The sequence below is a fragment of the Aedes albopictus genome, chromosome 1, assembly GCF_035046485.1.
Source record: "Aedes albopictus strain Foshan chromosome 1, AalbF5, whole genome shotgun sequence".
In the NCBI taxonomy this organism is placed as follows: Eukaryota; Metazoa; Arthropoda; class Insecta; order Diptera; family Culicidae; genus Aedes; species Aedes albopictus.
Window position 1 is genome coordinate 319,739,786 of NC_085136.1, and position 27,175 is coordinate 319,766,960.

General features: G+C 47.8%; 1 protein-coding gene across 1 annotated transcript in view; it reads left to right on the top strand.

Moving 5' to 3' along the window:
• The window catches only part of LOC109398557 (dynein axonemal heavy chain 10), a 341,003-nt gene that overhangs the window by 88,341 nt on the left and 225,487 nt on the right, over nucleotides 1-27,175 (top strand). The window contains 8 exon segments of the mRNA XM_062847206.1: nucleotides 294-454; nucleotides 924-1,068; nucleotides 8,396-8,509; nucleotides 8,595-8,862; nucleotides 8,932-9,207; nucleotides 9,623-9,730; nucleotides 9,997-10,085; nucleotides 19,205-19,288. Of these exon segments, the coding sequence (XP_062703190.1) occupies nucleotides 294-454; nucleotides 924-1,068; nucleotides 8,396-8,509; nucleotides 8,595-8,862; nucleotides 8,932-9,207; nucleotides 9,623-9,730; nucleotides 9,997-10,085; nucleotides 19,205-19,288 (1,245 nt within the window).

A 27,175-nucleotide genomic window follows, 5' to 3' on the forward strand; every position in this document is an offset into this window, starting at 1 on the left:
GTATTTGACCTCACTTATCCAAAATGGATCATCATTCACGGTGACTCAGGCATAAAAGCCTGTCTATAGGAAAATTATGTCATCCAGAACAATTTCGGTCAACACCACACCACCATGTTCTATCACATCCCATAATGGTCCCGTTTTGTTAAACTGTCAAAGCCGAGAAATCCTCCTGGTAATCGCCGACCTTCCGATCTCGTCAGCACAAAACGTCCTCCTAATGCATAATCAATCAGGCCACCACTGATAGGTGTCATTTTTTTTTTTTTCTTTTCTCCTCACCTCTCCAGGTTTATCGACTCATCAATCACATAATTTCGGTGGACTACGACATCTTCGCGCCGAGCAACCTGGCCAATTGGGAAGCCACCCTGGAGTATTTCTACAAGGGTGTTGAACAGGTGGAGCACGAGGCGCGGATCTCGCTGGACCAATGCATCGCAGCGCTCAGGTAGGTGTGACAGTTTTTCCCTTCAATAGCCGTGGCCACGAAATGAAAACATAAATCAAACCGATAAAAGTTGGAATGGAGGGGGAGGGGAGCGACCGTTCCAGGGCGTGGGAACGAAGGATGCATTGGCGTAGCTAGAAAGGATTCACCCTATGGTGTATTCTGCCGAAACTCAGTTTATTCTTTGGCTTGGTTATCTAAGGCGCTGGTCTAGCAAATACATAGTCGTAGGTTCAAATCCCACCAGAATGCGATCTTTGCAACACATTTTCCAGTATACAGATGCATTGAAACTATCAAAATTTCGCCTTGCTCAATCTCAGACCAGCTACGCCAATGACCGGCCGACAGGACATGCGGGATCAGCCTTTTCTTATACATAAACCTAGCGCCGTGTAGTGATTGTTCTTTTTCTCTTTCTCTTCCTCTATTCCTCTCTTCCCCTCTCCCCAAACCGGGGGGGCAACAGGTCGGCCAACTTGGGCCTCGAGTTGATCAAGAACCTGGACCAGATGGAGACCCGGCCGTCGCTCGCAAACCATTTGTCATCCAAGTACGAAAACATTATGAAACAATTCCTCGCGGAAGTCGGCATGGTTGAGCACGAGTTTATGGTACGTAAATTTGGTGGGAAGCCGCCCAGGGTTTGGGAATGGCTAAGAGGAAAAATTTGTAAATTTATTGTCGTCTTTATTGCTAGATGTCAGCCCTTGTACCGGGCGACGGGCTTTAGTGTTTTGTGCGGGTTTTGTTTCGTTCGGTTTGGGCGCTGCTACGCCGCCACAGCCAACACACACCTGTCGAAAGAAGATGTTCACTCAGGTGGAATCAATTTATTTCCCAACTTGACTGCGGGAGTATGAGTGTGCAAGCGGAATAAAATGTTTCCTGTTTTGTCGTCGTTCCGGACGTTATTATGGCAATACTTGATGGTGGTGGGATTCTGAGCTCATAAATGATCGAACAAGATGTTGGTGGAGAATTCTGTCCAAACTTCAACTAGCTTGAGTTGGAAAATTGCTCGTATATTTGTAGGAAAATTGGGAGGAGTACTGGTAAGGTGCAATACCTTCTAATACCTTGTGGTAAGGTGCTAATATACTTCTACAATGAAGTTGATTAGTATGAGCTTCAGCTGACCGTAATTTGTAGTTTGGTTTTGGCAGATTCATTAGCTTTTTGACGGGTTTTGATGCATTTCAAGGCTATTTGAGTGGTATCAGGATGTTTCAGAGTGTTTTAGTACAGTTTAAAGAAAGTGTACGTGGGTCTCAACGGGGTTGTCTAAAGAATTTCAGGGCGTTTTGAAAGAATTCAAGGTACATGACATTCCATAACACTGTACCCAGTCCCTTGCGGGACTCCTGAGGTTATGTGAAAGCACTTCCGGTCCACCGCTGTGTCGTAAAAAGGTACTCGCTTCTGGAAGAACTTCCGAGAATCTTGTACATTTACTCGGGTATTCCCAAACGCAGGAGTGCATCGGCAATTGCCGGCGCTATTGAACATGTTCCATACATCCAGAGTCACTACAGCACAGTAGCGAATCCTCCTTCTCTAACGATGGAGCGCTATCTCGGCGGTTTTTGAAACCGACAGGATTAACGTCTACGGTTGACCTCCCCAGCTGAACTAGCTGCTCGAGAGACCATTTACACCCTTGGTGTAAACATTCTATTGAGGATGATCTTTTCGAGTACCTTCCCCGCCGTGTTGATCATGCATATTGGACTATATGCCGACGGGTCTCTGGGCTGTTTTCTCGCTTTTAGCAATAGAACCAGGCTCTGCCTCTTCCCAACTTCTGGGAAAACTCCCTCGTCCAGGCATTTCTGTATAGCAGACCTGAACCTCTCGGAAGCCTCTGCAATAGCTACTTTTAAGGCCAGGTTCGGAACTCCGTCCGGACCTGGGGCCTTACCTACGCTAAGGGACTTAGCTATCCCCGCAAGTTCCACATCGGTGACCCTTTCCTCATCGACAGCCCCAGTCCCCGGCTGTCCTACGAAAGGAGGCCAAGGACTAGGATCATGACGCGGAAAAAGTCCTCCAATGATCCCCTCCAACATCTCTGGAGATTGCTCTGTACGAGCCATCACACCTCTCGTCGTGGCCATAACGATCCTGTAGGCGTCATCCCACGGGTTCGTATTGGCACTCTGACAGAGACCCTCAAAGCAGGCCTTTTTGCTTGCTCTTATCTCGGTCTTGAGCGCGGCTTTTGCAGCGGCGAACACCACCCGCCGTTCGTTTCGCTCTTCCTCTGATCGTGCTCGCTGCATCCGCCGCCTAGCCCGTAGGCAGGCGCGGCGCAGGCCCGCAATCGCGTCGGTCCACCAGTAAGCCGGTGGTCTCCCATTTCTAGGGTGGACTCGCCTAGGCATGGTCGCATCACACGCACGTGAGAGCACCGCTGCCAGCTCGTCGCCGTCTAAACCGAGTAAGTTTCGCTCACGGCGGAGCGCTTCCCTAAATACCTCTTCGTCGAAGTATGATGTCTTCCACCTACGAGGGCTTGGCCTTGGCCTAGTCGCCTCTTCTCCTATCCGCTGTCTGCTGTTGTTGTAGTCGATACTGTAGCGAACCGCCAGGTGGTCGCTGTGAGTGTAGCCATCATCTACTCTCCAGTTCGAACTACTTGTTAGGCCAGGACTACAAAAGGTCACGTCAATAATTGACTCCGCTCCGTTTCGACTATAGGTACTCTTGGTACCGACGTTAGCCAAGTCGACATCTAAGATGGCCAGTGTTTCTAGCAGGATCTGACCCCGCTGGTTCGTGAAACGGCTTCCCCATTCCACAGCCCAGGCATTGAAGTCACCCGCTATTACCACCGGCCTTCGCCCTGTTAGCACGGTCGTTAGGCGGTCCAGCATTTGCATGAACCGCTCGATCGGCCACCGCGGAGGCGCATAACAGCTACAGAAGAAGACCCCGTTTACTTTGGCAACCACGAAGCCCTCATAGGTAGTAGACACCAACTCCTGCACGGGGTATTTACCCGTCGTCCATATCGCCGCCATTTTCCTGGTCCCATCCGAGACCCAGTTGCCGTTGCCGGCGGGTACTCGGTATGGGTCCGAAATGATGGCGATATCCGTCTCCCACTCAGAAACCGCCTGACAAAGCAGTTGCTGAGCCGCATCACAGTGGTTCAGGTTCAGCTGCGTTACCTGCACTGTGATTTGTTGTTCACTGCGGCTTTCTTGAAGGCCGGGTACCTTGGACCACCCGTTGGATGTCTGTTGTTCGGCACTTTCTCAATTGCAGGCTCCGCTGCTGCCGCAGTCAGCAACGCGAGTGCCACGTGCTCCTGCTTGGCATCGTCGATCGACACCCTACACACTTAATTCAGATTGCCGGGATATCAGCATTTTTCCATTCTTTTGCCGAGATTTGCACAGCCGAGTAATCAGCAAACAACAATTTTGCTGAGATCTCAGCAATTTTGACAGTTCATTGCTGAGCTTCGGCAATCGTTTTGCTGAGAGTCAGCTAACAAATGTCACTTTTTGCTGGGATATCAGCTGATAGTTTTACTGAGCAGACGGCTGTGCGCGTTTTTGCCGAGCCCGCAAATCTGTTTTGAGTGTGTAAGTCGAAGCAAGGCCGTTTTCAGGTCCTTGCTTATGTTCGACTTAGTGGACGCAAAGTCGATGATTTTGCGAAGCTGATGCTCAGCCACCTGTATTGCGGACCGTCCTTTGGATTCTTGGTTGATGGCCCTCAACAACCACGCTCCGTCCATAACCTCCACCGGCTGGCTTGCCGGGAAGTGGACTGGAGCACCCACGCTTGAGCTGCGTACGCAACTCCGAGCGCCTATCTCCTCACTTCTCCTTGTCGGAGATCTCATCAACCCGCTTCTTGCGAAAGGGGTTGATCCCACCATTATTTTCACTTAGATTCTGATTTTGTTTATTTGACTTCATGATTAAATCCCACGAGTAGCACGGGAAATAATGTCCACCACGCCAGAGCCCTGCATTAACGCGGTAAGGGACAGCTTTCTGTGGGGGGTGCCCAGGTACCCCACAGGCTCCGTTAAAGATCGAGCATCTTGTTCACCCCCTCGATCACTCATTCAGCACGGGTCGCTTGACACCTTGCCGGTGACTACGCGGCTGACTTGCAAGGAAGGGCATCCGTGGCAGAGCAAAAGTGTTGATCGCCCTCAATTTGTTGCCAGCCAGCAGCAAACTCGAAAAAAACTCAGTAAATATGATGCACGAACTTGTCCTGGAGCTCCTTCTGGATTTCTGTGTTGTAGATATCTCTAAGTTGTTGATCTATTCCCATACTTGTGCTGTGCCAATCGACCAACTCAAATCCATATGGCAACCCGGTTCTTCAAACGGCACATCCACGTAGATTTTTGTGTGCTGGAGCGTGTGTAGCCTTCAGCGTTTCCTTGCATGCGTATCCGTAGTCCCTACGTCCTGGAAGCTCCACAAGGTTCTGTGCAGCTTACAAGTACAATGGCGTTCGATGGATGCAGCCCAACGAACTCCTTTTCGTCATATCGCTAGATCATCTTCCAATTGCCTCTGCACATACACATTCAGTCCTGGGCACCCACGGTGGTGCAGAGGGCCGAATCGAAAGATTTCCATACTGGGTGATTGCCAGCCATCACCTTGACCTGTCGCCGGCCAAATCAACTTTCTTGATTTCGTTGTTCAGGCTGCGCCGCCATGAGCCTCTCGGTCTGCCTTTGCTGCGATGTCCTGCTGGGTTCCAATCTAACGCTTGCTTGCAGATTTTGTTTCCGCCATTATGTAGAGTGTGGCCAATCCTCCTCCACTTTCGCTCCCGAATTTCTGTCGCTATCGGCTTTTGATGACATCGACGAAGGAGCTCCACGTTGGAGATCCAATTATGAGGCCACCATGCACGAATTATATACCGCAGGCATCTATTGATGAAGACCTGCAGCCGTTGCGTGTTCTCCACTGATACACACCAGGTTTCACTGGCCAATAACAGGACAGAATTCACGTTCACAGCCCTCGCCTTCTCGATCCGTGCACCTATGACGATCTTGGTACCGCCATCAGCCGTTATTTGGCTACCACGATATTGGAAGCTTAGAGACGAACCAGCCAAGGGCTGAAAGTCTCTCTAATAAAGACAAATCAATCAATCAATATTGGAAGCTTTCAGCATTCTTCACTGATTGCCCAGCTACCGTAAAGCTGGAAGGGTTGACCGTGTTAACATCCAACGATTTGGTCTTGTTGACGTTGATGGTAAGACCTGCCACCGAGGAGCGATTGGCAAGATCATCGAGTCTGCATATCAGGGCGCCGTTGAGCTAGGAGAGCAACGTCATCAGCCAGTTCAAAGTCATTTAGGTGCTCCATGGCAATGGACTGCCACAGCAATCCACGATTTGGTTCACGGTCAATCGCACCTACCAGGATCTCGTCGATTACGATGAGGAACAGCAGCGGTGATAGTATACATTCTTGCCTCATTCCAGCAACGACCCGGATGGGATCGGACAAAACACCGTTGTGCAGTACTCTGCACGAAAATGCCCTTGCGCCTGAGGGCTTCCCACATGTGTCCGTGATTGAGACGGTCGAAAGCTTTTTCGTAATCAATGAACACCAGGTAAATAGACTCTTGGAATTCATTCACAGGATCGTCCGGCACGGAATCCTGCTTGCTGCCATTGGAGAGTTGCGTCAATTGTCTCCTGTATCCGGTTAAGGATCACTTTGCAGAGGACTTTGAGAACTATACACAGCATCATGATGCCCCGCCAATTATCGCATACAATCAGGTTTCGTTTTTTGGGTACCTTTACTAAGACACCTTGAATCCAGTCGGCCGGGAATGTCGCGGTGTCCCATATGTTGCGGAGTAATTGATGCAGTAGTTATGCGGATACTACGGGGTCAGCTTTTAGCATCTCAGCTGATATGCGATCGACCCCTGGGGCCCTGTTCGATTTCATGCTATGGATGGCTGTTTCTATCTTCTGCACTGATGGAGCTTCCGTGTTGACACTGGTAATGCGTCGAACCCTTGGCGGATCATGCTGAGATGTTTATAACGTGGCCGACACTTGAAAAAGGTTTCCAAAGTGCTCGAACCAGCGTTTCAACTGGTCAGTCGGGTCGGTCAGTAACTGTCCAGACGTGTCTTTCATGGGCATCGTAGCATTCATCTTGGTCCCACTAAGGCGGCGGCGTGAGACATCGTAGAGGAGACGGTTGTCACAGGTGTTTGCGGCTTTCTCGCCTTCGTCGGCTAGGGAGTCCGCCCACGCTTTTTTGTCCCGTCTACATTAGCGTTTCACTTCCTTCTCGAGAGCCGAATAGCGCTGATGGGCTACGGCTTTGGCTCCTCGTGTTTTCGCTCGCTCTATCGCGGCTTTGGCGTTTCTTCGCTACTCTATCTTCCTCCAGGTATCATCTGTGATCCACTGCTTTCTTCGGGTGCGTAGCTCACCCACATTATTCGCGCCGGTGGCGATGAAGGCGTTCTTGATGGCGCTCCATCGATCTTCTACGTTTTCACCTTCTGGGATATTCGCAGCATGGTTATCTAGCTCCGCGACGAAGGACCTTTTCACCGCAGCGTCTTCCAGTCGGCGTGTGTTGAGCCGGCGCTTGATTTTCTCCTCCTGTCGATGGGTCCTAGCAATGCGCAGTCTGATCTAGCCGATTAGAAGATGATAATTGCCTCTGCGCTTCCAGCTTAATGTACACAACTTCTGAAGCGGTGAGTATATTATGAGACATAATTTCTCGCTACCATGTTTACAGCTTGCTGGAAGTAAAGCTGGTTCGCAAAGCGAGGGAATCTATTGTAGATCATCCCTGGCTCTACCCACTACCAAAAGGGGCCATCCATAAAACATGGTGTCTCTTCAGAGGTTATTGGGGCTTTGGTCAAATACCATGGTCCATACAAATTTAAACATTTTTGTTTGAACGAAAACCACGCGCGGTGGTGGGGGGCATTATGAGGAAGGGGGCTTTGAAATATTCAGAAAAATGACCACGTGGTTTATGGACATCCACAAAGGTTCTCTGAGTGGTCCTGTCCTGAACTATAACTGTAGTATAAATGGCTTCGTGACCGTCCAGCTTGTGTCACCAAGCATTTAGTCGCATCGTGCTGAGGAGCGCAGGTTCGATTCCCGCCGCAGTTGTCAGGAAAATTTTTCGGCTGTGCTACAGGGCATTGTCTAGTGTCGTGATTCCTTCAAAGAACGAATAGCTCACTGGAAATATTGAACGTGTCCGTGTCTTTTAAATGTACTCCTTTTTGATACTTCTGTTCGAAAACCGCGTAATGAAGAGTTTATTTTTTGACAGACTAATAAAGCAAATTATTTCGTGTGCAAAGGCGTTAAAACTGTCCAAAATACAGTTATACCTCGTTTCCGTTGAAACACAAATAACGACCTAGTGGAGCTTTCAAATATATGACGCCCGCCACTTTCCACGAAAAACAAAATCTCCATCACTTTGCGTCAACAACCAACTCCGGAGTGTACAACAATTCGCCATTCCGGAGCAGCGAAAAAAATCCCTAAAAGCACTTTCCCATCCAATAAATACAACACCAAACAAGCTGCACATTCCGGTTCACTGCACTTTCTCTCCTGTTGGCCCCAGCACAGTTAGGCACAGGTACATTTGGGGACCTCCGCTTCGCAGGTAGAGCTGTGCGGATACAAAGCATCCAAGTTTGCAAAGTTCGCGAGTGGCACCACTATTTCAACGGGGTATTATTTTTCCGGACTTTTCCCCTCAAAACTTTGGCGGTGCAATTTTCATAATCTGCTTACTGTGCTGGGGCTTTTTGTATCGTCCCGCCCGCCTATCCCGTGTTCCCATGGAACACATTTTCGACCAGTTTTTTTTCTCAACCTAGTACCTGTACTGATTTTCCTCCTTCCTTTTTTGTATTTCGCTCATCCAGAGAAACAAAAGCAATCCGCCCCTGCAGCGGAATCAACCGCGCCACGTCGGTTCGGTGTTCTGGGCCCGGTCTCTGCTCTCCTTCATCCGGAAGTCCATGATAGCATTTAAAGAGGTTTGTTGACAATTTATGGTCGCCCTTCGCGTGGACCCACGTGGCAGTTGAATGTATCTAACCCCAAATTTACGCTATGTTCCAGTACGAAGGTTCCCCTCGAAGCACTGCGGGGTCAATCGATGCGACGGGGGACAGCAAAGCGATGGTACCCATGGGTGGTGGAGGGGACATGGCGGAGGAGGAAGCCCTCCGGAAACGGGCCACTTTCAGACAGTATCTGATGCTGGTGAAGAACATTCGGGACTACGAGAAGGACAACTTCCAGCAGTTTTTGGGTTACGCAACTCGAACCGTGAACTCGGTCCTGAGGCGAAACATTCTGAAGTTGGAGTTTTGCGAGCCGATTTTCGGTAAGACCGGGGTTCACCTGGATTTCACTTTGAAATAACTAATTGATTCTCCCCTGTACTGCTTCGTAGAACTGGAGGAAGACAAACGGTTCGCCCGGGCCAAGAAAGAAGCCAACTCCCGGCGTCCGTCGGCGCTGATGTCCGCCGGTGAGAGGGGCAAGTACTCCAACATTTGCACAGCCGTTCGTTGGATCGTCAATCGGCCGGAATCACAAAATCCCGAGCTGACGTTGGCGCAAAAGCTGGTGCGGGCCTCGAGAAACACCCCCTCGCAGGGAGCATCATCTTCGTCCGCAACGGGACTGCTCACTCCGGCTGCAGCGTTCAAGATCAAACAGGCACAATGTAAGTTTCGGTATTTGGATCGCTGGGTACCAGAGGGGAACATGATTTAAAAGTTTTATTGAAAACATCAAACTTTAACGCACTGAAATCGTATTAGAAGGCTGACTCCAGAGGAACGCTTTTTTCCTTTAAGGAGATTTCTACCATCATAAGAATTATCAGTAGGTACTGTACTACACTAGACAAGGTTCTCTCTGGCACCAAACAGCTCAAATGTTTTCATTTCATCCACCAGAATCTGATGACTCTTTCAGCCACACCGTCAAGTTCTGTTGCTGAGTCATTGCGCAATGACTCTCAATGGGTACACTTTCAACCCTTTGAACGATATATTTTTATCATCCCTCTCTCTCTCTCTGGGTTTTACTCCAGTTTCTAACCACCACCTCCCACGCATTTTCCGCCCTTCTTTCAGTGATGGTGTCAGCAGTTACCCAGAAGAAGCTACCGACTTGGCGCGAAGTGATTGGGGATTCCGTGCTCATTGAATTCAAGCTAAAGTTCGCAGTAAATTTCTCCTACGGTAAGTCCTTGAAACGAGCAGAGAAAAATTCCGCCTCCCCACCGCCTTTCATGGATAGGGTCTCCCGAACGAAAGCGAGAAAGCACTGACTGTGCAGTTTTTCGAAACGGCGTGGCGTTCACCGGAGACTGATTATCATTTCGAATAACCCACTTGACTTGATGTGGCTTCGGCTTCGGTTTCGACCAAAAGCAGCAAGCAACCATTTTACTCTCAAACAGTTCCATTGTCCTTCTCCACTTCTTCCTCTTTTTTCATCTTTTCAGATGTATTCGACGTCATCAGTGAAGGTCAGCAGTTCGAGCATCTGGGGTTCTCACTCAGCCCGGTCGTTAGGACGGCCATTATGCGAAAGGTAAGCACCATCCTGGAGAGGAAAACCGCATTTTTTAAGGATAATGCAAACACACACACACTCACACAGCTGGACTTTAAGATTGTGCTTTCCGAATTATTATGGTCCATTATGGGCATTAGGGCGTCCCGGAACTAAATGAAGTCAGGTTTGAACCTAACCTTTTCAAACTTATAGAAGTTTCTTTTTACTTTCTTTTACCAAAGGGTACTTCTTCGAATCTATGGCATTCGAAAACAACTTCACCGTGTTTAAGGAGATTTCAGATCGTTTCAGGAGGTTTCTCTGAGCCCTTTTAAGAGGTTAACATGTTCTTATGCAGTTAATTTTTATGGACTTTTAGTTAAGTGCATTTTTTTTATTAAGAGAGCAAAGTGAGATTGCAAAGGGGTTGATTGATTGATTTGTCTTTATTAAAGAGACTTTATTGCAAAGGGGCTTCAGAGGGTTCCAGAGAGTTTTAAGAGGTTTCAGGGGCATTTCATGGACTTTCGGGCCAAGTAAGAGCATTTGAGGGGGTCTCACGGACAATTCAGGAGATTTTAAGGAGGTCTCAAGAGTTTTCAAGTAGTTCCATAAGTTTCAGAGAGCTCCCAGGGGCGTTTGAGAGACTTTTAAGGGGGTCCCAAGGAGCTTCAAGGACTAACCTGAGGTTTCTGGGCGTTTCCTGTGGGTCTCAGAAACGTTTCAAAGGGTCACAGGGTGCTCCAGGGTCTATCCAGAGGCTCTCAGGGGTATTTTTGGGGGTCTCAGGAGAAGCGAGGAGAATGTGAGAGGGTTCTAGGGGATTTTGAAGGTCCCAGAGGCGCCTTTTAAGGCATCCTAGTGGACTGTAGGGAGTTCTATGAGGTCGTTGGGGTTTCCAGGAAGTCTCAGGGACATTTCGAGGGACCGTTACGGTAGAAGGCTCCAGGTGGTTTTCCGGAGATCTAAGGGGAGCTTCGGGAGGTTCCAGGGGCTTTCATGGAGGTATTAGGAGGTATGAAAGGCATTTCAGGAGGCCTTAGGGGGTTTCAAGGGTATTCAAGAGGTCTTAGAGGCGTCCTAAACAATTTTAAAGAAGATACAGGGACGTTTAAGGGGAGCTCAAAGGATTACATGGCAACTCAGGGGTATTTCAAGGAGTCTTGGGATGTTTTAGAGTGGTTCCAGTCTGATGGGGTCTTAAACGAGTTTCAAGGGGTCCCAGGGGGCGTGTCAGGGGGATACCAGGACATTTCAGGGGGTCCCAGTGGGTTACGTGGGGTACCTAGAAGTCTCATAGAAGCTCCAAGGGGTTTTAGGGGGGTTCCAGGGAGGGGGTTACAGTGGGGTTCCAGGGGTTCTCAGCGGGGTTCGATGGGGTCTCAAGGATGTTGTTTAGGTATTTTGAAGGGGTCTCAGGGCGTTTCAGAGCATCTTAGAATGTCATGACATTTTTCAATTTCCACCCCGTCCGTCCATTTACATCACCAATTCATAATGGTGATAAGTTATGGAAAATAAAAAATGTCGTGGATAAACATTCCTTATTACGGACAGAGAATTAGGAAATAACAAAATAACATTTTTATGACATTTTCCATCCCTGTCCATGAGGTCGCATGCAGGGACGTTTGAGGAATTTTAAGAGGGATTTAGGGGGTTCCACAAGGATTCCATATGGTCTCAGAAGCATTTCAGAGGTGCTTCAGGGGATCTCAGGAGTCAGAAGCGCTTAAGGGGGTCTCATAAGCGTTCCTGAGGGCTTTGGGATGAGCTAAAAGGAATCTCTGAGGCTTTTTTGGGGGTCCCAGGTCGTGCTTTAATAGGACTCAGGGGGTTCTAGGGGTGTTTCAGAGTATCCCAGGGGCGTTTTAGAGAGTCTCAAGAGGTTCCATGGGTGCTTCTGTGAGTCTCAGGGGCATCAAATTGGGTCCAAGGGAGTCCAGGGAACCTCTTCAACCTTTCCTGAAGTCTGAAATTGCCACATTCAAAACTTCTTGAAATCATATTTAGCCCAATTGAATGCCCACGGAGACCACACAGAGACCACCCACTCCCAAAGCACATCTGAACCCCTACGAACCTCCTCCTTTTAGGCTCCCTTCCAAATTAAACAAAGCTCTTTGGACTCATCTTAAACTCCTAGAAGATGTACCTACAATTAAGTTCCTTCATTAAAAGTACTGATTCAAATTGTGCACAAAACTCCCTCTTTTTATGCCCTGCTTCAACACATCGTAAAAAAAACTTACTAGACTCCCTGAAACCTCCCGAACTTTTTTTCCTGAATCCCTCCGGAATGCCTCCCTGTGACCCCCTGAAATGCCTCTGGAAACCTCCTAAAAAGCCCCTGAACTATTAAGAAGGGGATATGCGATAGTTCGGCTGATGGATCTGTTTTCTACCATGGTGACAAGTCTTGACTATTTTCGTTCTAGAGAATCATAGATGGATAATCCGAATGCCCTAACTTAGAGCCCCTGAAACTTCCATGAAATTCCTCGAAACGCCCTAAATTGACTCGAAAACCTTTTTGGAACGCACCTGAAATCACTGGGGATGCTCCTGAAACATCGCCTAAAATCACTTGAAATCTTATAAAACCTTTTTAAAACAAACAATCTAAAACCAGCTTTGGCCTTCTGAAATACCCTGAATTTAAAATAATACCCGATACACTTGAATCTACGATTAATAAGTCTTGCATGGCTAATTTATCTAAATGGATTCAGTTAACTACCTAAATGGGTTTCGAGGTCGCAACGAGTTTTAAAAAATACTGATGGCAAGGAGATTTGAAGGCGGGATGAGATATTTAGAGGGAGTTTCGGGAGGGGCTTTCAGAGCCATTTAAAGGCACTTCGGGGCGTTTCAAGAGGTTTCAGTGGGTTTCGAAGGTATTTACAGTTTCTCAGATAAGCTTCAAGGGATTTCATGGCGTTTCAGAAGACTTTAAGAGAGCTTTGCAGTCTCTCAGGCGAGCTTCACGGAGGTTTCAGGGGGTTTCAGAGACTTCACACGGCATTTCAGGAAGAATCCACTGGTTTCAGATGAGAATCGTGGAGGTTACAGGGGGCTTCAGTGGCTCTTAGATGAGTTTCATGGGTAGGGGGGCTAAAGAGACGTTTTATGGTGTTTTAAGGCTTTTCAGGGTGTATGAAGATCTTTCAGAAGCATTTTATGGGTCTTCGCAGGCCCCTCAGGCGAATCTTACAGGGGTTTGAAGTAGGCGCTGAAATCCATTTTTTAAGACGCTTCAGGGCATTTCAGAGGGTTCCAGGAGGCTTCAGATGGGTTTTATGCAGCTTCATGGGCTCTCAAGAGAGCTTCAGGGCAGTTTCAGGGTGGCTTAAAAGCTGTTTCAAGGTGCTTCAGGGCATTGCAGGAGGTTACAAATGATTTTTAATGGACTTCATGGGCTTTCAGGACAGTTTCAGAAGTCTTTCAAGGTGTTACAGGACGTCTCAAGGTGTTTTAAGCGACTTCAGAGGCTCTCAGGTGACTTTCAGTGAAATTTCAGAGACGTTTCAAGGCGTTTCAGGGCGTTCGTTAAAAAAGGACGATCCACATTGATTGGATTTGTAGATAAAATACCCTCTATAAGCCCAGTTTCGTGTTCGGGTACTCAAATAGATTTCACCTACTTGGATTCTCTTTTTAGACTTCCTAGTTCTCCCACTTCCCTTTCCTCCCTTATATCTTCCTGAGACCTCCCTGTAGTACTCCCTTTTAGCATCGCCTGTAAAGCGTTGCAATTGTTTCCGTTATTCTTACGTTCTCTTAGACACTGAATAGCTCTTCCTTTTTTAATGCTTGGAATAAAAGTAGTTATATAAAGTAAATCTGCATGAAAAGAGGCATTAGTCTACTCACCCACTGCAATTCACTGAAACGCCTTGGAAACCCTGCAGAAAACCCTCTGACACCATTAGAATTTCCTTAATCTGTACTGAAGATTCCTGAAACCCAATGAAACTCATCAAAACGTTTCAGGGGGCCCAGGGGGCTCAAGGATGCTCCAGGGATCTCCGAGAGTCTCATGAATCATTCGGGGGGTTTTCAAAAGGGTCTCAGGAGATTCAGGAATTGTTGAGGAGTATCAGGGGAACTCAATTCAGCAGCATTTCAAGAGGTTTTAAGAGCATCAGGAGAATTTCTGGAATTTCGGACGCGTTTCAAGAGATTTGAGGAGCGTTTGAGAGAGATTCAGGCAGCTTCGTGACCGTACCAGAAAACCATCTGAACCAACTGAAGCTTCCTAAAATTCATTGCATCACCTTGAATCCCCATTGAATACTTCCTAAGACTCTAGAGAACTTATCATAGACTCCACTTGAACCCCCTGAAGTTATCAGAAACTTCCTGTAACCTCTCGAAACGCCTTGAAAATAGACTTAACTAGACTAGACGGCTCTTGAATCCTCCTGAAATCCCTCTAAAACATTCTGAAGCTCTAGGTGCCATGGTCATCTAAAAATACCTCCGGAAACGTCGTTGACATCACTGTTGCCCCGCCTTTGCCTTTTGTCGGCCAAGCATCCTTCCGACTTAAGATAATTAACTTCCTTGTGGCCATTTTAGTGATCCGGATTAGCACCGGCGGTAGTGCCAAACTATTAAACTCATCAATTTCGCAAAGGGTTATATCAGTACCGCTTTTTGCAACCTTATTCTAGAGTAGATGGTTTACAAGTCTTCTCTCTTTCGTCTCAGGCACCAGCAAACCTTGCAGCAAACAGACATCTTGGTAGCTAGGCATGCGGAGTGCAAGAATAAGTCTCGGCTTCGTATAAACAATTCGCTCTCATTTGTAGTAAATGGACCCAAACGCGAGTCAGAGATGAACTAGCTCCGGGTTAAAACTCTCGTTAATAAAGATCAAAAAAACAAACGCGAGTGTATTGTGGGTTGACATCTAAGCCAAAAGAGAGATGGATTTGTGAAAAAAGCAAAGTTCATGGTGTGGGCTCGGCAGGGATGCCAGATGATTTTTTGAAAAATCTGTATCACTATTTTCAAAAATCTGTATCCTATACAAAATATGTTAGAAAAATCTGTATCCCATACAAAAATAAAATGGCTTCTCTTGCTCAAAAATCTGTATTTCATATAGAGATGAACCAGCCACGGGCTGAAAGTCTCTTAAATAAAGATAATAAAAAAATGTATTTCATCTATATATAAAAAAATGAGTTAGAAGACCCTTTGAGGCAACAAAACTCACAAACGGGTGAACCAATCAGGATGCCTCTTGCATGGTTTGATTCATATTCGTGATGGCTGTGTTTATATGTATAAAAAGTTACGAAAATCAACTAGAAATGTAAGAAAATTGATAAATTACTGATGTTTCATGAACTTGGAAGAAAATCAACACGATCTAAAATGAAACCAATCTAGAGTGCGGTGCTATTTTGAGCTCAACAGTTGTCAAACCTCCACAAGACGGCAAGACAAAGTTTGCTGGGCCAGCTAGTATAAAATGAAATCTGAACAGATGCTCAAAAATCTGTATAATACAGATAAATCTGTATATATGGCATCCCTAGCTCGGAGTCAGTTTGGCTTTCTATTCCGCAGAATCATTACCTGTTCTGTGACTTAGTTGGTGAAAGCGCCGGCCTAACGAATACGGAATCGTGGGTTCGAATCCCACCAGAACGCGATTTTTTTCACAAATTCTTTTTTTATCTCATTCAGACGAGCAAGATAACGTCTAGCAGCGGTGTTATTTCGACCCACCCTAACGTCCACCCAAAGCTCCGCTCTTAAAAACGAAGTCGATTCGGTCATTCGGATGAAGAATGGCAGCTCCGTGCTAAGAATGTGTCCCGTCCGTCGATGTCGTTGACATCGAAACGGCACGCACGCAGGACACATCATCAAAAGCGGACCACCCTCTGGGAGATTTCGAGACTCGCTTGCTTGCCAGCAGGCCCCAGCTGACCAAGATGCGCTCCCGGTTGGTCACACAAGAATCCTTTCCCTCCGGTGGTGCTTGGTTGGACCCCCGCTTCTTCGTTCGATTCGAGTTGAATTGGAATGACATAACGATCGGAACGAGGCGAAGGCATCATCTTCATTTTTTATTGCTTTATTACCGTTCCTCCAATAATACTACGACGACGACGACGACGACACCCGATCGGTTTCTGAGTTGAAGGGGACGTGTCTAGCTCGTCGAAGCAGTTTATAGTTTCTTTCTCATGAATTCACATAATATCGATGAGAGTGCTGCTGATACACTATAGTGCTGTGCGAGGATGACGGCCAGGTGTGACATGATTATTGCTGGAACGACCGAGACGAGGATGACGATGTCTGGGGACTCTTGTTCTCCGGTTTTGGCATAATGTCATGCTTCTTTCTATGAGGTAGACAGCTGAGCCGATGCGATTCTAGAAATTTTAAAAGGAAACCTAATAACATATTTATGTGTAAAACGCTTGATTTTTATTACATTTTGGACGTGAACATGAAGCCGTAATACTTCCAGAGTTTTCGTGACCAAAACTTCTTCTGTATATCAAGTTACTTCTCTGTATTTCAATTGTGAAGTTGTAGACTTGGTAGTTGAAGCGCTCGGTTTCTTGAACTACCTCCGTTACATGACTCTCAACTTGGCTATCCTGGTGCTCTAGTTATCCTGGTGCTCTGGCTATCCTGGTGGCCTGGCTATTCTGGTGCTCTGGCTATCCTGATGCTCTGGCTATCCTGGTGCTCTGGCTATCCTGGTGCTCTGGCTATCCTGGTGCTCTTGGGCTATCTGGTGCTCGGGCTATCCTGGTGCTTTGGCTTTCCTGGTGATTTGGCTATCTTGATTATCTGGCTATCCTGATCATCTGGCTATCCTGGTGCTCTGGCTATCCTGCTGCTCTGGATATCCTGGTATTCTGGCTATCCTGGTGCTCTGGCTATCATGGTGCTCTGGCTTACCTGGTGCTCTGACTTACTTGGTGCTCTGGCTATCCTGGTGCTCTGGCTATTCTGGTACTTCGGCTATCCTGGTGCTCTGGCTATCCTGTTGCTCTGGATATCCTGGTTCTCTGGCTATCCTGGTACTCTGGCTATCCTGGTGCTCTGTCTATCCTGGTGTTCTGGCTATCCTGGTGCTCTGGCTATCCTGGTTCTCTGGTTATCCCGGTGTTCTGGCTATCCTGGTGCTCTGGCTATCCTGGTGCTCCAGTTAACCTAGTGCTCTGGGTATTCTGGTGCACTGGCTATCCTGGTGCTCTGACAATCCTGGTGCTCTGGCTATCTGGTGCCCTGGCTATCCTGGTGCTCTGGTTATCTGGTGATCGGCCTATGTGGTGACCTGGATATCTGGTCATCTTGTTATCTGGTGACCTGGCCACTTGGTGACCTGGTCATCTGGTGACCTGGCTATCCTGGTGCTCTGCCTAACCTGGTGCTCTGGCTATCTTTGTGCTCTGGCAATCCTGGTGCTCTGACTATCCTGGTGCTCCGGCTATCAAGTGCTCTGGCTATCCCGTTGCTCTGGCTATTCTGGTGCTCTAGTTATCCTGGTGCTCTGGCTATCCTGGTGGCCTGGCTATCTTGGTGCTCTGGCTATCCTGGTGCTCTGGCTAACCTAGTGCTCTGTTTATTCTGGTGCTCTGGCTATCGTGATGCTCTGGCTATCCTGGTGCTCTGGCTATCCTGGTGCTCTGGCTATCCTGGTGCACTGGCTATCCTGATGCTCTAGATATCCTGATGCTCTGGCTATTCTGGTACTCTGGCTATCCTGGTGCTCTGGCTATCCTGTTGCTCTGGATATCCTGGTTCTCTGGCTATCCTGGTACTCTGGCTATCCTGGTGCTCTGGCTATCCTGGTGTTTTGGCTTTCCTGGCGATTTGGCTATCCTGGTGCTCTAGCTATCTGGTGTTCTGGCTGTCCTGGTGCTCTGGCTATCCTGATGATCTGGCTATCCTGGTGCTCTGGTTAACTTGGTGCTCTGACTATCCTGGTGCTCTGGTTATCCTGGTGCTCTGGCTATCCTGGTGCTCTGGGGCTATCCTGGTGCTCTGGCTATCCTGGTGCTCTGGTTATCTGGTGATCTGCCTATGTGGTGACCTGGATATCTGGTCATCTTGTTATCTGATGACCTGGCCACTTGGTGACCTGGTCATCTGGTGACCTGGCTATCCTGGTGCTCTTCCTAACCTGGTGCTCTGGCTATCTTTTTGCTCTGGCAATCCTGGTGCTCTGACTATCCTGGTGCTCCGGCTATCAAGTGCTCTGGCTATCCCGTTGCTCTGGCTATTCTGGTGCTCTAGTTATCCTGGTGCTCTGGCTATCCTGGTGGTCTGCCTATCTTGGTGCTCTGGCTATCCTGGTGCTCTGGCTAACCTAGTGCTCTGTTTATCCTGGTGCTCTGGATATCCTGATGCTCTGGAGCTATACTGGTGCTCTGGCTATCCTTGTGCTCTGGATATCTGGCTATTTCGGTGACCCGGCTATCTGGTGATCTGGCCATCTGGTCACCTGGTATTCTGGTGATCTGGTCGTATGGCTATCTGAACAACATCTACATAGTTCATTATGATAATATCTTTTGGTGATGCTGTAACTTCTACAGTATTGTCGATTCACTTTCAAAGTAACTTTAAGTATAATGTGGCTTTTACCTATGACAATATTTATGTTTATTTACATAGAAGCATTCCCTTGTTCCACACCATTCGTTTATTCTGGCGCAAAAATCTTCCTTACTCGAAAATCTTCAAAGAAATGTGCAACACCAATCACCGACAACAAACTGCCCAATCATCGTTTCAGACGTGTCCAAGTTGTTCGAATCTTTTGATCATTCACATTTCTACCAACCACTGCCACTCAAAACAACACTTTCATCGGGCACACCTTCCAACAAATCAGTCTGGTGTTTCCCTCGTAGTACGATCCGTAGCCATTCTGTTCCGTAGTCAACTAGAACGTAGAAAAGCCCAAATCAAAGTCAGCAACAAAAAACCGGAAAACCACATGCAATTGATTCTTCATTCTAGTTTTTTGACAAGCTCACATTTTTTGTACCTTTCTCCAAACACAACCGATGCTCATCCATCTGCCGAACTTAACCGGTCTCCGTCCGTACATACCCACCCACCTAACTAACAGTTTCCATATCTCTCGGTTTTTCTTTCCCTACTTGCAGGAGCAACTATTTACCGACGTGGAGCACGTTACCAAAATGGTGAACGATTATAACGAGCTGGTACTCCGACTGGCCGCTCCGGAGGTAAGTCCCTGGCCATGGCCAAGAATTTAATTAAACTTGCCGTCCGTTTTCCTATAGCATTTGCACAATGTTTGCGCTTGCTTTCTTGCTTTCGGTTGCTGGTTGGTCCGGATTCGGACCTTTATGGGTAGGAATGTGAACATCTCCGTTCGGGATCAGAACCAGAACCAGCAGGAGCAGGGGCTCAAGTCGGCCAGTTGGATTCGATTTTTTATTCTCTTTTTGTGGTTTATTTTTACGTTTGCTTTCTGGCTTAATGCTTGAGCTAGGTTGGGACTAGGTACTTTCACCAGACAGTCAGTATAGTCTTGAAGCCCAAACCAACGTGACACGATGTTGGATTGGGCATCCGACTGTGTTGAATGGGATAAGTTTAAAAAAAGAGTTGATCTTGCCTATTACTTGGGCTGCAGTCATGTTCTGAAAACATAATAACTGTGTTCAAAGGACTTGGCTATCCAAATAAAACCAAATGGAATTCAGACAAGGGTCTGGGTATGTCCCATCACAATTCTGGAAAAAATATCTTGGTTGAATTCTGAGAGTTTTGATCTATTCTTTGAAAAACTGAAAGACGAAAACTGAATGCATCAGAAAATTTTCTCAGGCAATAATGTAGGTCGATCGATAGCAATTAATTCGTGAACCATCGTCTGGATGTCAAACTGGGAGTTAGGCATTTTTGCTTCGCAAGATGTCCTTAGCAAATTGATCGTCTCGTCTCACATTCCTGAACCAGCAAAAAACATCCTTACTCGCATAACTTAAATCTTCTCCACGATGCCATTTCCATAATAAGCACGCGCACTATCCAAGTTCCTTCATAAATAATTAACTAGAACTAAAAGACGTCACGAGCCATTCCGCGCAAATTTTCCCGTCTGCTCTCGCGTCATCCACGGCATGATGGGACACCTCCGTCGAAGCTGAGATCTCATTTCATCCGAACAGCCAGCGCAGTGACCCCAGCTGCAGCAGCTAAAATAGTCACCAGTCACCGAAATGGACCCATCATTCGAAGTTTATACCCCGCAGCAGAGGATCCAAGTGCGATGGCTTCGCCATTAATTTATCCCTCCCGCCATAAATATTCATAGAAAATGATAAGTAACGAAGCAAATGATAGGAACGGTCGTCCAGGACCAACCGCACTCATGGCGCTGAATGGACCCGCTGCCATCTTGGGACTCTCCCACTGCGAAAGACTACTACAGACAGAAACTAGTACAGACTTGCCCATCTGGACCGGAATAATCACCACGGCGAGTTTTCCCCCCGGCCGCGACTCGTTTCCACTTTTCACTTGATTTAAATATTAATTGTTCGTCTCGCGGCAATTTACTTCCTCGATTACAATGATGATTATTCCACACAAAAGCTCGGGCGGCCGTTCCGGACGGGCAACAGAGAAACACAAACTGGCAGCGATTTAGTGGGAACAGATTGGACCGCCGCGGTCCGCTGAAGGACGCCGATGGCGTCATCATCCGGATGATAAATTTTCTTCTTATGGGATTGTAATATTATCTTATTTTTTTGGGGGCTTATCTCTTCACAATAAACAACATAAGAGGAAAGATGTAAGAGATTTGCCTACTTTCTAACTGCCGCAATATGGCAGTGTGTCTCAATGTATGGGAGCTGGGAAATCATCGCTGATCGTAGTTATAATCACGACATTTCTGAAAGATTTGCTGTTCGGTGAAGATCAGGTTCGTTGTCGACCGGCCGTTCAATGATCCCGGTTTGATAACTGGGATAGCACTTTGTAAACAACATTCAAAATGGTGAACACTTTGTTGTTCTTGATCGTTCTCACATTTCAAATGGTGGCCTTTCCTGTGAATGGTCGAATCACCCCTTCCTTGCACCCCTCCGGTAGCAGTCAGGTTTCCAAGATTCTGAATATTAACCAGTGCAGGCCTTGGGCCATATTTTCTGGGCTCATCTCATTGAGTCCAGATGCAATACAGTCACAATCATGGGTCACACACAATTATTGGTCAATATATTTTAAATTGCATGGTGAACTGGGTACTTCACAAACTGGGTGAACTGGCACGGTAAAGTCTGGGTATGCTGCGCAAATCAGATCCCATTGTGATCCACTAGCCTCTGCCCAGCAACTCCTATCGCTACCTCCTCGTGGTATCGGCCGGAAACTATGAGCAACCTTAGGGAAGGTCGGGTAACCAACCCTGGTGGGAACTTTGGTCGTTGGCTGACAGGGAAGGGGGGTATTGCTTTGGCAAACCTGAGCGTCTGTACTCCAGGAGGAGCGGCTTACAACAGCGTCTGAGCCCCATGTTAGGGGCGGCTAATCTACGTCTGAGTGCCAGGGAAGGACTCTAAGCTCAACTGTGCACTATGGTGCTCCGGAAAGTAGGGGGTTGGTGTCAGGCCCTACGAGCCAGCCGTAGAAACCCATTGTTACGGAAAATCAGCAACAGAATAATACGAACCGAGACCAACGGCAACGACCCCAGCGAACAAAAAGGACTTGCGGAAACTCGGTACGTGGAACTGCCGATCTCTCAACTTCATTGGGAGCGACTGCGGGTCTGCGGGTTCGGCATCGTTGCGCTGATTACCTTTAAACGTTCGCATCATGGATCCTGTCCAACACACCCATGGTGCGAACGTTTAAAGGTAACCATACCATCTACCAGAGCTGCGGCAATACACGAGAGCTGGGAACAGCTTTCATCGTGATGGGTGATATGCAGAGGCGTGTGATCGGTTGGTGGCCGATCGACGAAGGAATGTGCAGGTTGAGGATCAAGGGCTGATTCTTCAGCTTCAGCATAATAAACGTGCACAGCCCACACTCCGGAAGCACTGATGATGACTAGGACGCATTTTACGCGCAGCTCGAACGGGAGTACGATCGCTGCCCAAGCCACGACGTCATGATCATCATAGGAGATTTATTCAAATGCTCAGGTAACACACGAGGACGAATTCAGACCGACGATTGGTAAATTCAGCGCCCACCAGCAGGCGAACGAAAACGGCCTACGACTCATTGATTTCGCCGCCTCCGAAAATATGGCCATACGTAACACCTTTTTCCAACACAGCCTCCCTTATCGTTACACCTGGAGATCACCACAGCAGACGGAATCTCAAATCGACCACGTTCTGATTGACGGACGGCACTTCTCCAACATTATCGACGTCAGGACCTATCGTGGCGCCAACATCGACTCCGACCACTATCTGGTGATGGTCAAACTGCGCCCAAAACTCTCCGTCATCAATAATGTACGGTACCGGCGACCGCCACGGTACAACCTGGAGCGACTGAAACTACCGGATGTCGCCTCAGCATACGCGCAGAATCTCGAAGTCGCGTTGCCAGACGAGGGCGAACTCGATGAGGCCCCTCTAGTGGACTGCTGGAGAACAGTGATAGCAGCCATCAACGACACAGCCGAGAGCACCATCGGGTACGTGGAGCGGAATCGACGGAACGAATGGTTCGACGAAAAGTGTAGAACGGTTTTGGAGAAGGAGAAGAACGCAGCGTGGGCGGTAATGCTGCAGCAAGGGACTCGACAGAACGTGGAACGTTACAAACAGAAGCGGAAACAGCAGACCCACCTCTTTCGGGAGAAAACGCGCCGCCTGGAAGAAGCGGAGTGCGAAGAAATGGAACTGCTGTGCCGTTCCCAAGAAACACGGAAGTTCTATCAGAAGCTCAACACATCCCGCAACGGCTTCGTGCCGCGAGCCGGAATATGCAGGGATAAAGACGGAGGCCTCTTGACGGACGGACGTAAGGTGATCGAAAGGTGGAAGCAGTACTTTGAGCAGCACCTGAATGGCGTGTAGAACGTAGGCACGGAAGACCACCGCAACGGAGGACGGAAATGCACCAACTGATGGAAGTTAAGGATGCCATTCACCAGCTCAAATCCAACAAAGCAACTGGTAAGGATGGTATCGCAGCTAAACTCATCAAGATGGACCCAGAAAAGTTGGCCACCTGCCTGCATCGGTTGATAGTTAGAATCTGGGAAACCGAACAGCTACCGGAGGAGTGGAAGGAAGGGGTAATCTGCCCCATTCACAAGAATCGCAACCATTTGGAATGGGAGAATTTCAGGGCGATCACTATTTTGAATACTGCCTACAAAGTGCTACCCCAGATCATCTTCCGTCGTCTGTCACCTAAAACGAATGAGTTCGTGGGAAGTTATCAAGCCGGCTTCAACGACGGCCGGTCGACAACGGGCCAGATCTTCACCGTACGGCAAATCCTCCAAAAAAGCCGTGAATACCAGGTTCCAACGCACCACCTGTTCATCGACTTCAAAGCAGCATACGACAGTATCGACCGCGCAGAGCTATGGAGAATCATGTACGAAAACGGCTTTCCTGGGAAGCTGACTAGAATGATTAAAGCAACGATGAAGGGCGTGCAAAACTGCGTAAGGATTTCGGGTGAACTATCCAGTTCATTCAAATCTCGCCGGGGACTGCGACAAGGTGATGGACTCCAATGCCTACTATTCAACATCGCTCTGGAAGGTGTGTTGCGACGAGCCGGGCTCAACAGCCGGGGAACGGTTTTCACAAAATCCGGGCAATTTGTGTGCTTTGCGGACGACATGGACATTATTGCCAGATCATTTGGAACGGTGGCAGAGCTGTACACCCGCCTGAAATGCGAAGCAGCAAAGGTCGGTCTGGTGATGAATGCCCCAAAAAACAAAGTACATGCAGGTAGGCGGAACTGAACACGATCGGATCCGTCTGGGTAGTAATGTTACGATAGACGGGGATACCTTTGAGGTGGTGAGGAAATCTTCTACCTGAGATCCTTACTGACGGCTGACAACAACGTGAGCCGTGAAATTCGAAGGTGCATCATCAGCGGCAGTCGGACCTGCTACGGATTCCAGAAGAAGCTACGGTCTAAAAATATTCACCTATGCACCATGCACAAAACCCTTAATGACCGGTGGTCCTCTGCGGACACGAGACATGGACCATGCTCGAGGAGGACCTGCAAGCACTCTGGAGTTTTCGAGCGACGGGTGCTAAGGACGATCTTTAGCGGTGTGCTGGAGAACGATGTGTGACGGAGAAGGATGAACCACGAGCTCGCTGCACTTTACGGCGAACCCAGCATCCAGAAGGTGGCCAATGCTAAAATTATAGAATGCCGGACAAAATAAGTCTTCCAACGATTTTCTAACGATAAGTTCTTGAAACTACTACAGTCCCTCAATTTGTGTCCGTTCTTCTAACACATCAGACACGGCGTTGGTTGGTAGATTGAACTTACGCTGCTATCTATTTTACGAAGCCGGCTGTTATACGGTGTCCATTATGCCGGATCACTTCCTCAGATCTTACTGTCCTCCGGTTTCTGTAATGGGGAGCGTTGTAAATTCAGGGGATTTCATGGGTGTTTTGAGGGTTTTCTGAGGGCCACGGGGACTTGAAGAGGGTTTCAGGGTGTATTGTGATGTACCATTAGGTCTCAGAGACGATATCAGACGCTTCTCAAGGAGTCTCAGTGGGCTTCAGAAGGTCTCAGAGGTGCTTCAATAGGTCTCAGGTGCGTTTGAGGGGGTCTCGAGGTAGTTCCAGGTGATCTCATATGCGCTTCAAGGAGTCTAAGGGGCGCTTCAAGTTTTCTCAAGGGGTTTTAGGAGGATACGGGGAGTTCCAGGGGGTGTCAGGGACATTTCAAGGGGTCTCAGTAGGCGTTTTAGGTCGTCTCAGAAGAAGCGTTTCAGGGAGTCCCAGGGTTTTTTTTTTTTTTTGAGCGCACTAGGGGGTTGAGGCTCTCAAAGGGGTCTCAGGAGCGTTCCCAGGGTTCCAGTGGCATTTTAGGATGTCCCAGGCGTTCCGAGGGGCTCGGTGGAGTTCCAGGAGATCTCTAGGGCGCTTCAGGGAAAGTCAGGGGTGAGCCAGGTGGTCGCACGGACTGTTTAGGGAGTCCCAGGGACTTTCAATGGGGTAACTGAAAGCCTCAGAGGCATTGCAGAAGGTCTCAGGGGGCTTCAGGGTGTCTCAGGAGCGTTTAGGGGGCCTCTGGAACCTTCATAATCCCATTGAAATGCGCTTGAAATCCCCGTAATCTATTTTTAATGTCCCTGAAACCCCTTTAAAACACCCTTAAAAGGTTCCTGAAGTCCCCTCGAAACGACCCTGAGAAGCGCTCCAGAAATACCTTAAAACACCTCTAAAATCTGGGTAATCTTGAATCCCCACCAATTTTAAATGCATCTTTGGAACGCCATTAACCCTTATAATCTGAACGTACGATTTGCGTATTCAGGATCAGACTGGAAAAATCATAACTTCGTTATTTCTGGACCGATTTTGATCATCGACGTCCCAAAAGAACCGGTAAGATCTCTAGTTTTGAAACGTAAACCAAAATTTCAAATTGGCCATTTGGTTCCGGAGTTATTCCGGGACGTACTGGGGTATGTTTTTGGCCAGGCAAGGGGACACTTACGTTGGGTTCCTAAAACTCAGCATGCGACATATCAATTTTCATGATTTTGCAAAACAAGATCGAAGGAAGCCATTTCGCGGATTTTTGACCACATTGGACACGTTCCGGGATGTTCCGGGAACCTGGTCCTTCCGTGAAAATGGCCAATTTCATGTCTCTTCTAAACCTTACCGTGCGACATATCAATCTTCATGATTTTGCAAAACAAGATCGAAGGAAACCATTTCGCGGATTTTTGGCCACGTTGGACACGTTCCGGGATGTTCCGGGAACCTGGTCCTTCCGTGAAAATGGCCAATTTCATGTCTCTTCTAAACCTTACCGTGCGACATATCAATCTTCATGATTTTGCAAAACAAGATCGAAGGAAACCATTTCGCGGATTTTTGGCCACGTTGGACACGTTCCGGGATGTTCCGGGAACCTGGTCCTTCCGTGAAAATGGCCAATTTCATGTCTCTTCTAAACCTTACCGTGCGACATATCAATCTTCATGATTTTGCAAAACAAGATCGAAGGAAACCATTTCGCGGATTTTTGGCCACGTTGGACACGTTCCGGGATGTTCCGGGAACCTGGTCCTTCCGTGAAAATGGCCAATTTCATGTCTCTTCTAAACCTTACCGTGCGACATATCAATCTTCATGATTTTGCAAAATAAGATCGAAGGAAACCATTTCGCGGATTTTTGGCCACGTTGGACACGTTCCGGGATGTTCCGGGAACCTGGTCCTTCCGTGAAAATGGCCAATTTCATGTCTCTTCTAAACCTTACCGTGCGACATATCAATCTTCATGATTTTGCAAAACAAGATCGAAGGAAACCATTTCGCGGATTTTTGGCCACGTTGGACACGTTCCGGGATGTTCCGGGAACCTGGTCCTTCCGTGAAAATGGCCAATTTCATGTCTCTTCTAAACCTTACCGTGCGACATATCAATCTTCATGATTTTGCAAAACAAGATCGAAGGAAACCATTTCGCGGATTTTTGGCCACGTTGGACACGTTCCGGGATGTTCCGGGAACCTGGTTCTTCCGTGAAAATGGCCACTTATATGTCTCTTCAAAACTCCAGCACGCGACATATCAATCTTCATGATTTTGCAAAACGAGATCGAAGGAAGTCATTTCGTGGATTTTCGACCACATTGGACTCGTTCCGGGATGTTCCGGGAACCTGGTTCTTCCGTGAAAATGGCCACTTATATGTCTCTTCAAAACTACAGCATGCGACATATCAATCTTCATGATTTTGCCAAACAAGATCGAAGGAAGCCATTTCGCGGATTTTTGGCCACGTTGGACACGTTCCGGGATGTTCCGGGAATCTGGTCCTTCCGTGAGAATGGCCAATTTTATGTCTCTTGTAAACCTTAGCGTGCGACATACCAATTTTCATGATTTTGC